The following is an 11,747-nucleotide window of genomic DNA, read 5'->3' on the forward strand; positions in this document are numbered from 1 at the left end:
CTGCTTGGGTTATGTGTTCAGTCTTGGCGGCGCGAGAGATCTCAGTCACCTCGGCCCCTTCACCACCTCCTTTATGGCTCTGAAACACAAGAGGGTAGAAGGGCTTGGGTTTCGCTGGCTCTGCTTTAAAACATCATGGCTTTCTGGTTCATACGGGAGGAGCGGGGCACAGAGGGCCCAGCCGGCCCGACTTTGGTTAAGTCCCTGGTCTCCTGCTGCATAGACGAGGCTGGGGTGTGGGAAGACACCGACGCGGTGCTGCGAGGTCCCCTGAGGGCTGGACCGGGGCCGGACGGTGTGCTACCTCATTCCACCACCAGGAGGCGATCGTTCGCTCTGGCTTTTTATCCTGTGGGGACCTTGAAGAGGTGGACAGGGAAAGAGAAGCAGGCAAAGGGGTGTAGTGTAGGATCTCGGCGGGTGAGGCACGATCTAGGCCTGGGGCCATCGTCGGAGAGCACCATTTCTCTCCGTTGGGAGTCCGGTGTGGCCGCGAGCGTGCGCGGGGTTGGGGGGAGAGGGAGGGAGTTCCAGACCTGGGCCCCCTGGATAGTGGGGGAGGGAGGTCATGCGACCCAAGGCAGCGGTTAATGCAGCGGGAGATGTTCCTTCTCTCTCCCGCCAGTGAACCCCTTCCTCTCAATTTAGAAGGCAAGGTTTTTGGAACACACGGGTGCCTGCCCAGATATGTGCAGCAGCCCTGGAATTTGCTTGCAGTGGAACGGGGGGAGGCAGCCGAGCTGGGTTAACTGCATCGATGGGGAGCGCTCCGAACCTCCTCCCCCAGCCCCCAAGTGGACGAGCCCGCAATACCGGAAATTCCCAGAGGGACATGCCGAAACAAAAGGGAAAGGGAGTAATAAAACTAGGTTTGTCTTTCGATCCCCACCCACGCCTCACCCCCTTTCCGCGCGGGTGCCCCCAGCAGGCCAGGTCCTCAACAGGTCTTCAGCACCTGTTGGAGATGGAGGCGCACGTCGGCCGCCGTTTCCCAGGGCACCACGCTGGCGCGGAAGGAACTGGGCTCGGCCTTCTGCGCCTCCTGGATAAGGCGGTGCATGGGGTAGCCACGGCGTGGGAAGGCCACGTCGCTGCCCGCCAGCAGCCCCATGGGGCAGAAGTCGTTGGCGCCGTCGCCCACGTAGAAAAGGCGCTCGAAGTGCACACCGTCGTGGGCCCGCTCGCGCAGGTAGTCGCTGAGCACCTTGTGCTTGCACATGTTGGCGGGGCAGCGCGCGCAGGTGTGCGTGTGGAAGGGCCGCAGAGCCAGCAGCCCCCGCGCGTCGGGCCCCGACGGGTTGCTGAAGATGCGGCGGAACAGGCTGAAGTGGCCGGCGGCGCGCAGCGCGCTCTCCACGCCGAAGGTGTTGGCGTCCGAGATGAGAATAACCTCAAAGCAGGCGCCCTGCTTGCTCACGAACTGCAGCAGGTCGCTCATGCCAGGCGACAGGGGGATGGCCTCGTAGACGGCGCGCAGGTCCCGCGGCCGCACGCCCTGCTCGCCCAGGTACTGGAAGACGCGCTGCATATACTCGTTGTAGAAGCCCTCGCGGTAGGTTGCACGCAGGCTGTCCGGCAGCCGCTGACCCGGCGCAGCGCGCACGATTGAGTCGTCGCTGTTTTCGTCTACGATGGTCTCGTCAAAGTCAAAGGTCAGGAGGAAGCGAGGCGAGCCCTGCACGGCCATCCTGCTGTCGTCCTGGGAGCAGGGGAGAGAGGAGCAGGAGGAGGAGGAGGGAGCAAGCGAGGGGAGGCGCGGCGGGAGCCGGCCGGGAAGAGGCTGGTTAGCGGGCCACGGCCAGAGACGCTGGCACATCCAAGACCTGAGGAGGACCCAAGGCTGGTTAAGCAATGCCGCTGTCCCCACCCCCAGCCTTCCCTGCCCATCCCCTAGCTCCTCTCCGTTAACGGTGCTGGGGTTTATCCTCAGGGGACCGTCCCCCTCCTGAACCCAGAAGAGCTTCTCTGGCACCTGTTTCTGCTACTCTCTTCGGTGGCCTTGGGGGGCTTAACGAGGGTCGATTGCAAAAGAATGGAGAAGTTCCCGAAGGGGCGCACTGGAAACGAATGTGACTAGGAACCACAAGGTTGCCAGTTTGATTCCTGGCCTCGCTCAGCGGGTTAAGGATCCGGCATTGCCATGAGCTGTGGTGTAAGTCGCAGACACAGCTCAGATCCTGCATGGCTGTGGCTGTGGCTGTGGCCGGCAGCTGCAGCTCTGACTAGACCCCTGGCCTGGGAACCTCCACATGCCTCAGGGTGTGGCCCTAAAAAGCAAAAAGCAAAAAAAAAAAAAGGAAAAGCAGCTTCCAAGGGGTCACTCCTTTGGGACCCCTAGTTTCTGGACTAGACCATCCTGGAGACTTCCAGTGACTCCAGGTGGTTGGATAAAGAGAGTGGCAGGTTTTTTCTACTCCCTCTCCCCCAACAAAGCATCAGGGGAAACCAGCCATTCACCCCACTGGAGCAGCTGCCTTGTGTCCACCTTCCGCCGGGCAGAGCCAATGGCTTGTGGGAGTGTGGTGGACAGTAGGAGCCAGGGAAATGTGTTGGCACCGTCCAAAGCATGTGACAGTCGGTGTCTGGCCTGGAGAGTTAGTCCCCTGGGTTTCCGCACTGGCCAGAGAACGGGCTTTTGGCTCTTGGAAGAACCAGGTAGGTGGACTGCCCAACCAAGACCCAGGCAGGCTCTTGGGAGCTGCTTCCAGCCAGAGGATGCAGATGCTTCCAGCCAAGGATGGTTGGGACAGCTTCTCCAGAGTTTTAGGGCCCTGTGCTGACAGCTCATCACTAATCACTTGCCAGTTCCCAGGGAGGAACGTGTCAGCGGGTGGGGTTTCTGCCAGAGTCCGAAGCAAGCGGGCAGCAGGAGAAGCAGTGGGGCTTGGGGAGGTAGAAGCCTCCCGCGCCAGGCCACGACATACCTGGGAGACAGGTGAGGGAGAGGAAAGAGCAGCAGTGGCTGAAAAGGCAGAGGATGGAGCATTTAGCGGGGACATGGGCAGAGGGCATGAGGTGGGAGTGGGGGATTGGAGGGCCAGGGGGAAGTCATACTAGGGGCACATGGGGGGACAGGAAGATGGGGCCGTGGGGGGTGGAGCTCCAGGAAGGGGAGACCTTGGGCTCGCCATGTTGCTAGGGGGACAAGGTGGCGGCTGGGGGACAACAGGGCAAGCGTGAGGGCAAAAAGGCAGGCAAAGGGAGAGAAGTCCTCTGCAGCTTGTCCCTGCCCCTTTTCAAGCCAGCGGCTTTAGGTGACAGAGGGGCAGCAAGCAGATTATGTATGTAGAGCTTCAGAATACCCACGGTGCCGCCTTTCTCCCTCTCAACCTCCCACCACAATTAGTTGAGTCAGAACTGCTCCTTTTCCTGGTTTTTTCCTAACTCTCTCTCCAAAATTCCTGTGTTTATAACCGGGCACATCCTGTGAAACAGAGTCCAGGCTCCTAATTTCAGAGCTGGGATTTGAACCTGGCTCTTCAAATGCATCCCTAGAGTCACCCTCTTGTCTCAACATCTCTGGGAGTCTCAGTGGCCTGGGATCCGTGGAGTCTGAGGATGCAAAGCATCAGGGACCCCCCCCGCCACCCGACCTGGGGTGGAAGCTTCCAAGGATTCGTGGGGGCCCACCAGAGGTGTGGGCACGCCTAAAAGGGGCTGGATGGGGCTCCTCCCACCCCATGATGGGAACATGGGGGCTGAGACCTCATCCTAGGAAACCCCTGGAGGGACCCACTTACCCTAGACAGGCATCGGAGGCCAGCAATTGGAAAACACCCGCTCATTGTCAGTACATCACCCTGGGCACCGCTTGTAGTGACTGTTGGCCTCCAGCCGTCGTCCAGGGCCCCTGACAACCAGACAAGGTCTGTTTGAGGACCAGCTGGCTTTGCTGGCCCCACTAACACCCACCTGGATCCTATCCCCTTCTCCTGAGCCCAAGGAACCACTCCCAGGGCTTAGTGAAAAACAGCCCCTCATGGAGTTCCCGTCGTGGCTCAGTGGCTAACGAATCCGACTAGGAACCATGAGGTTGCGGGTTCGGTCCCTGGCCTTGCTCAGTGGGTTGAGGATCTGGCGTTGCCATGACCTGCGGTGTATGTTGCAGACATGGCTCGGATCCCGAGTTGCTGTGGCTCTGGCGTAGGCCGGTGGCTACAGCTGATTCGACCCCTAGCCTGGGAATCTCCATATGCCATGGAAGCAGCCTAAGAAATGGCAAAAAGACAAAAAACAAACAAAAAACAGCCCCTCATGGACTTCCCCTTGCGGCGCAGCAGAAACGAATCTGACTAGTATCCATGAGGATGCAGGTTTGACCCCTGGCCTTGCTCAGTGGGTCAGGGAACCAGCGTTGCCATGAACAGTGCTGTAGGTCACAGACACACGGTTTGGATCCTGTGTTGCTGTGGCTGTGGTGTAGGCTGGCAGCTGTAGCTCTGATTGGACCCCTAGCCTGGGAACCTCCATATGCTGCAGGTGTGGCCCTAAAACCAAAAACCCAATCAAACCAAACAACCAAAACAAAACCCCAAACAAACAAAAACCAGCCCATCAAATAAGTGTAGCACTTACAGACCACAGAGCCCTTGCTAGGCATTCTCTTAATCCCCCACGATGCTGGAGAGGTAACAGATGATACTATTGGAGACCTAGAAAGGTTAACCAACTTGCGCAAACATCAGCCCCCACTACACATGACGCAGACAGACCTCGAAACCAGATCTCAGGGTCTGAGACCAGGGCTTGCTTTTCTAGTATGGTCACTGCCCCTTTCTTGTGTAAGGCACCCCATCGTTTACCAATCACCTCCATTCATTCTCTCCCTGCCCAGCACAATCCCATGAATTTGACAGATGACAAAGGCTCCGAGAGATTTCACTTGCCCAAGGCTCTTCCTCCATGGGGCAGAGTCTGGTTCATGCACGCACACCTGGCCTGCCCTCTGTCCTCCAAAGGGAAGGGGCACATGACTAGGCTCACAGCACCACAGCTGGAGGACCGGGACGCCTAGGCACCCAGGTGATCTGGGACTGCCTCCCTCCTTGGTGCTTCCAGACGCTGGCAGTCAGCCAGGGAGTCGGGTGGCAATTCCTACTGGACTTTGCTGTGTGGCTTTGGAGGCAGGGTGTGGTTTTGTAGGGGCTTCAACGCAGCTGCAAACCCACAGCTCCCCGTGCCTCTCCTGCATCTTAGAGTTAAATGAAAGACGGAGTGCTCCTGGGACAGAGCTGGACCACTCCTGAGAGCCAGACTGGGCAGGCAAAGCAGCGGCGGTCTGGCTGGCTGCTGCCCTCTGGTGGTGAGAGTGGGTAACACCGGGTACCCCTCGGACTTGGTCAAGGTGACTCCCCAGACCATCCCAGGACAGCAAGGAGGAACTGTTGCCCTCAAGACGGATACTGGGACACCCAGGAAGGAAGGTGGTGGGCAGAAGGGGGGGCTCTATCACACTCCACCTTGAGGTACCCGATCCCTCCCCACTCCCTGACCTTACATGCATTAAACACTTTTGCTAAGGATGGGATGTGGGTCTCAGGCGTTTCCCTAAGGACTTGTAATCTAGGAAATGAGAGTGGTGGCCAAAGCTGAGTGGGGGCAGTGTGCTAAAATGGGGTGGGGGGGGAGAAGGGACACTGGTCAAGAAGATGGGAGAGAAGGGGAGGGAGGCACGTGAAGTGAAGGAAGGGCGTGTTTGGGGGGTTAAGTGGGAGGGCCGGTCCCAGGCTGCATCTGGAGGGAGCTCCAGCCTTCCAGAATCCTGGCTCATATCACATGTGCCCTCCACCCTGGGCCAGTCCAAAGAGAAAAGGTCAGGGGATGCCACTCCCCTTGTGAAAGCAAACATGGACGGACACGTGCCAGGCTGATCCAAAGATAAAAGAGGGTCTCCAGGAGCCACCCAGAGACCGACTTTCATTGCTTTCTCTGTGGTTCTTTTTCCTTCTTAACATTTGGTGGGATGGTCTGGTTTTTAATCATGTTCAGAACTTCTCATAGCAAAAACACTCTCCACCCCCCCCCATCTAACCAGAGTATGTAGGGAAATCAATGAAAACATTTATCGTTTGGTGAGGTTGCTCTTGTTTCTTTTAGTCCCCAGAGCAGAAAGCCAGGCACCCTGGGCTTCTCTCCAGAGTAGCTCTTATGATACCCACCCCTGCCCCACAGGAGTCAGAGGGACCCTGGTCCCATTGGAATCTGGCTCCTGTGACATGCACAAAGGTTCCTTACCTCTGGCGGCTTTGCCTTGAGTGATGAAGTCCTTTCGTGGTCCCCAGAAAGTCCCTCAGAAGAAAGGGGGACAGGACCTCCGAGCTTCTCCTGCAGGCTAGAGCAGAGAGGAGAGAAGGGTGTCACTGGGCTGGCAGGGGGTCCCTATCCTAGTCCCACCAGAAGCAGCACCTGCTCCCTGCTCGCCCCCACCCCCGGGCCTTTTACCCAAGTGCTGTTACAGGACCTCTGTGGGAATGGGTGGGAGGGCCCCTGGGGATGGGGGAGGGAAACAAACTCAGGCCCTCCTTTGAAAGTCCCCCCTTAATGGATGGATGGGTCACAGGACAGTTTGGGGAAAGTTTTCCACAGGAAATGTGCAGGATGGCATGTGGCAGGGGCAAGGTCCCCAGAGATATTATGGCAGCAAGTGCTCTGCCCAAGACCAGGTCTCCTGGTATCAGTCTCTAGAAATCAGATTCCAGCACTAGGCTGGAATTCTTTCCCTTCCCCGCACAGCACTCCCAACTTCCCCATAGTCTCTTGTTTACCACCAGCAGCAGTACAGAGGAAAAACGGAGGCCCAGAGAGGTCAGGCTAACATCCTGAGGGTCCCACAGCATCAGAATTAGGATTAAAACTCGGGGCTTTCTGCTGCCTTAGGAAAACTGCGGCCAGAACTTCCCCACTTGCCACGGAGACTTCCATGGGTTGTGAGCTTGCTGTCCAGACTAGCTAGGGTAAAGCCTTGGAGCCCTGGTGCCAGTGAGGAAGCTGGGACAGAAGTCATCTCTGGGCTCGCCCTGCCTGGGTGGACAAGCTGGGTGTGTGGGGGGGGCATCCTCAATGGGCAAGGAGGTGGCAGCTGCCGGTGGAGTGGGGGGGGGGAGATATTTTTAGAGGTGGCTGGAAGGCAGGCACTCTGGCACACCCCCAGCTGGCGGGCGCCTCGCTCCAGTGCGGGGCGGGGTGGGGGGGAGGGGGGTACGCAGCTCAGGAGCCGAGGGGACTCGTGGGTGGCAGGGAGCAAGAGAGCAGATTCCTTTGCCTTGTCCGAGTCGGAGATAGAGCGGTACCCGGACACCCCATTCCTGGGCTATAAGAACTCCTTCCTCCGCTCCAGAGATTCCCCCACTGACACGCGTGAAGGATCCTTCTGACTCCGCGCAGCCCCCACCCCACACTGGGACCCCAGCCCTCCCCTACCTCTGGGAACCCAGGACTCACGTGGGGAGCGGCGGCGGCCGTGGTCTATCCCGGCTGAGTTTGGAAGAGTGGGGAGAGGGGCTAGCTGAGGTATTTGGGCGCAGGATGGAGAAAGGGGAATTGGAGGGGACGCGATGTCTTATCCACCCCCAGATTTCTGGGCTCCGGCTCACGAGTTCCAGTCCCGAGGGGCTGTGGATGATGAGCGTCTGAACGGTACTCTCCACCTGGCCCCCATCCCCCGGGGCCGCCGCCGCGTCCCCTTTAAATACCCGGCAGCCGGAGCCGGAGCCGCGGCCGGCGCTGCGGCAGCCGCAGCACCCGGGCCCACCGCAGTCCCTGTACGTCACAAGCGGCTGTCCAATCACAGCGGCTCAGAGCACATCAAAGGGGCGGGTCGCCCGCGGGCCACGCCTCCAGGCTGCCCAGGAGGTTCCCGGAGCGCTCGCGAAGGTGGGATTGGACGCCGGGAGGGAAGGGGGAGAGGGTGGAGAAGGAGCGCATCCCTTCAGAGGAGCACGGGTGGCGGGCAGCGTCATTAGAGCACCTGCCGGGCTCCGCGTTAAGTCCCGCCTACACACCTGGAGGTGCCAGAGCTGTGGACTCTCTCCACCGCCGCCTCCAGAGCGCTGATCCCTGAGATTTGCAGAGGTGCACCCCCACCTCCAGCCCTCATTCCGTTCTGCGCTCCCAAGCCCGGGGCTAGGCATCGGTGGACCCAGCCCAGGGAGAGCCGTTCCTCTCCCGCGTGCGCAAGGCTGGGTGCTCTCTCCCCTCCAAACCGAGTCTCTGCGCTTCGCTCCTTGGGACCCTTCCTCCCGCTGCAGGTTATAGAGGTTCGCCGGGAAAGGGACTCTCCCACTCCCCTACCCTGCAAACACTGAGTTAGGGACCAAACTCTGCGCCTTTGCAAATAGGGTTGTAAAGAAAAAACTTACTTTCTCCCCGTTTCCTAAGTCGGTTCCGAACCCCACCCGCCCCACCCTTATGCCCTCCCACCCTGGTGGTGAGGAAGAGAGAAGCTTCTGTTTACAGAGGCAGAAACTTGTATTTACCGACAACATACTGTGAACCAGGCATGGTACTAGAACTTATGGTTGCAAGTTGACAGCAGGACTCAGGCACACTTGAGTCCTGGGGTTAAAAAGGGGTTGGGGGGGCAGCGGCATCCCCAGGCCTGCATCTAACTTGAGGCCTCCCTCCCTAGTCTCCTCCACTCCATTCCTGGAAGAAGAGAGCCAGCGAATGCAAAGCCCCTAGGAGATCTGGAAATCAGCAGGGCTGGAAACCAGAGAAGGAGGGAGGGCCAGCCAGGGAGTGCCCTGATCTCTTGTGCCAGAGGCTAGGGGTACAGTGATGAACGCATGTTTTCATATGTACAAAGGGGAGTGGGAGTTCCCGTCGTGGCGCAGTGGTTAACATATCCGACTAGGAACCATGAGGTTGCGGGATCGGTCCCTGCCCTTGCTCAATGGGTTAACGATCCGGCATTGCCTTGAGCTGTGGTGTAGGTTGCAGACGCGGCTCAGATCCCGAGTTGCTGTGGCTCTGGCGTAGGCTGGCGGCTACAGCTCCGATTAGACCCCTAGCCTGGGAACCTCCATATGCCGCGGGAGCGGCCCAAGAAATAGGAAAAAAAAAAAAAAAAAAAAGAAAAAAAAGAAAAGAAAACAAAGGGGAGTGAATGCTTTGAAGCTGCAAACCTGATCCTTAAAACCCTTGCCAGCAACTCTCAGGGCCCCAGCTCCTTAAACGGGTTTGCTGCTCCGCTTCATCTCCTACTGCTGTCTCCACTCCTTGGCCCTTCCTCCTGCTCCCCTGCATCAGGCCCTTTCCTCCTCAGGACCATGCCCGACCCGGTTTGCTGGGCAAGCTCAGCCTTGGCATCATCTCTTGCCCTGTTGCACATCATGCAGCTCCTTTTATTATACTGATCACGTGTGTGCTAAGAGCCTGTGGTAGATACATACTGTGAATATGAGGCAGACAGGGTAAGGGGGTCTGGGGAGAAAGAGAACCAGGCTTGGCTTTCTGGCCATAAGAGGAGGTCGTTGGGGGGAGTTCCCTGGCAGCCTAGTGTTTAAGGATCTGACATTATCACTGCTGTGACTCAGGTTGCTGCTGTGGTGGAGGTTCGATCCCTAGCCCAGGAACTTCCACATGCCATGGGTGTGATCAAAAAAAAAAAGAGGCTGGAGTTCCTGTCTTGGCTCATCTGTAATGAACCCGCCTAGTATCCATGAGGATGCAGATTTGATCCCTTGCCTTGATCAGTGGGTCAGGGATCTGGCATTGCCATGAGCTATGGTGCATGTCACAGATGAGGCTCAGATCCTGTGTAGCTGTGGTGTAGGCCGGCAGCTGCAGCTCCGATTTGACCCCCTAGCCTGGGACCTTCCATAAGCTGTGGGTAGGGCCCTCAAAAGATAAAAAAAAAAAAAAAGGGCCTTTTTGACTTAAGCCATTTTGTGATCTAAGCCTGACCACTACAGGTCTTAACAGGCCTCCGGAGTAATTAAAGGTCTTAAGGAATGGGAGGAAATGCAGGAACAAAGGAAAAGCAGTCAAGAAACAATAGTTCAGAGATAAAATAGAGTCCTAGTCCCTCCTCAAGGGATCCACAGCACAATCTGATTCTTATCTCTGAGTTCTTCGGGAGGGGGCTAAGGGCCCCACCCAGGTCGAGGATGGAACAAGGACGGGACTTTTCTGACTTCAGTCAACTAAAGCTCGAACTCGGTTGACCTCTGCCCCCGTTCTGTGCTGAATTCTCCATGGCTCAAGCCCCTTCATGAATGTGTGTACCTTTAGCTTGAAAATGCCCCAGTTTTGCTGGGGAGACACACGGCTTTGGGAAAGATCACTCGTGTTCAAATTCTTCCTTCTCCCACGGTCTCGTTTGGTTGTCTCTTTAGGCCAACCCAGTTCTTAGGTAACATAGTTTTCCATGGGTCCGTTCATGCAGTCCCTACCACCCCATCACGTGCGTGCACGGCTCACTTTACTGTTGGGAAGTCAAGGCACAAAGAATGGAGCTAGGGAGTTCTTCTGATGCAGCAGAAATGAATTGGACTAGTATCCATGAGGACGTGGGTTCGACGCCTAGCCTCGCTTAGTGGGTTGGGGATCCGGAATTGCTATGAGCTGTGGTGTAGGTCACAGACGAAGCTCGGATCCCATGTTACTGTGGCTGTGGTGTAGGCTGGCAGCTGTGGGTCTGATTCAGCCCCTAGCTGGGAACTTCCATGTGCTGCTGGTGTGGCCCTAAGAAGCCAAAAAAAATTTAAAAAAAGGGATGGAGCTGGACCAGCGCCACCCATCTGGTGAATGGTGAGCTGGGTTTCCAAGCCGGTGGCCTTGATCATCACCCCACACCACCCATCCTTCTCCCTCATTGTCTGCTACCCTACTTCCCATAGGCAACAAGAGGGAGGAGACCATGTTGGCCTTGTGTAATACTATTTCCCTAGGAGTTCCCTGGCGGCTCAGTGGTTAAGGATCTGGCATTGTCACTGCAGTGGCTTGGGTCACTGCTGGGGTGCAGGTTCAATCCCTGGCCTGGAAAATTCCGCATGCTGTGGGCATGGCCAAGAAAAAGTCAGAGTTCCCGCTGTGGAGCAATGGGATTGGTGGCATCTTGGGAGCACTGGGACGTAGGTTCAATTCCTGGCCTGGCACAGTGGATTAAGAATCTGGCATTGCAAAGTTCCCATCGTAGCTCAGTGGCTAACGAACCCGACTGGTATCCATGAGGACTCGGGTTCGCTCCCTGGCCTTGCTCAGTGGATTAAGGACGTGGCGTTGCCATGAGCTGTGGTACAGGTGGCAGACTGGGCTTGGATTTGGCGTTGCTGTGGCTGTGGCATATGTAGGCTGGCAGCTATAGCTCTGATTCGACCCTAGCCTGGGAACCTCCATAAGCCAAGAGTGCAGCCCCCCCAAAAAAAAAATCCGGCATTGCCACAGCTGTGGCTTAGAGACGGTGACTTGGATCTGATCCCTGGCCTGGGAATTCCTCATGCCATGGGGCAGCCAAAAATGAAAAAAAAAAAAAAATTCCCCTAGACACTGGCACGCAGTAGGCCTTAGATATTTGTTGTTGAATCAGTGTCCCCTGCCATGGTCACCTTGACATCACTGCTCCCTCCTTAAGTGAAGGAATGCGTTCCCTCATTCCATCTTCACACCAATAGGTCACTTCAGTATTATCCCCATTTTACAACAGGCAAATTGAGATCAAATGACTTGTCCAGGGTCACATGCTTCCAGGAGGCCCTAGAATCCCTTATGATGCAATTAGCAGCACTTTTAACCTTTTTTTGGGCCAA

At 57.1% G+C, this 11,747-nt stretch overlaps 1 protein-coding gene across 5 annotated transcripts; it reads right to left on the minus strand.

Annotated features, from left to right (window-relative positions):
• PHOSPHO1 (phosphoethanolamine/phosphocholine phosphatase) lies at positions 54-7,757 on the minus strand. Of its 5 annotated transcripts, none has more exons than XM_021067127.1 (5): positions 7,441-7,757; positions 6,235-6,331; positions 3,741-3,850; positions 2,925-2,962; positions 54-1,823 (listed from the first exon to the last, which is right to left on the minus strand). In XM_021067127.1, exons 3-5 carry the CDS (start codon positions 3,783-3,785, stop codon positions 938-940), a joined length of 969 nt encoding a protein of 322 aa, XP_020922786.1. In that variant the 5' UTR covers positions 3,786-3,850; positions 6,235-6,331; positions 7,441-7,757; the 3' UTR covers positions 54-937. The 5 variants fall into 5 exon arrangements, with proteins under 5 accessions (XP_020922786.1, XP_003358139.2, XP_003358137.2 ...); XM_021067128.1 differs by having other exon boundaries at positions 858-1,823; positions 7,420-7,757; XM_003358091.4 differs by lacking the exon at positions 2,925-2,962 and having other exon boundaries at positions 54-1,699.

The sequence above is a fragment of the Sus scrofa genome, chromosome 12 (genome assembly GCF_000003025.6).
Source record: "Sus scrofa isolate TJ Tabasco breed Duroc chromosome 12, Sscrofa11.1, whole genome shotgun sequence".
Taxonomy (NCBI): domain Eukaryota; kingdom Metazoa; phylum Chordata; class Mammalia; order Artiodactyla; family Suidae; genus Sus; species Sus scrofa.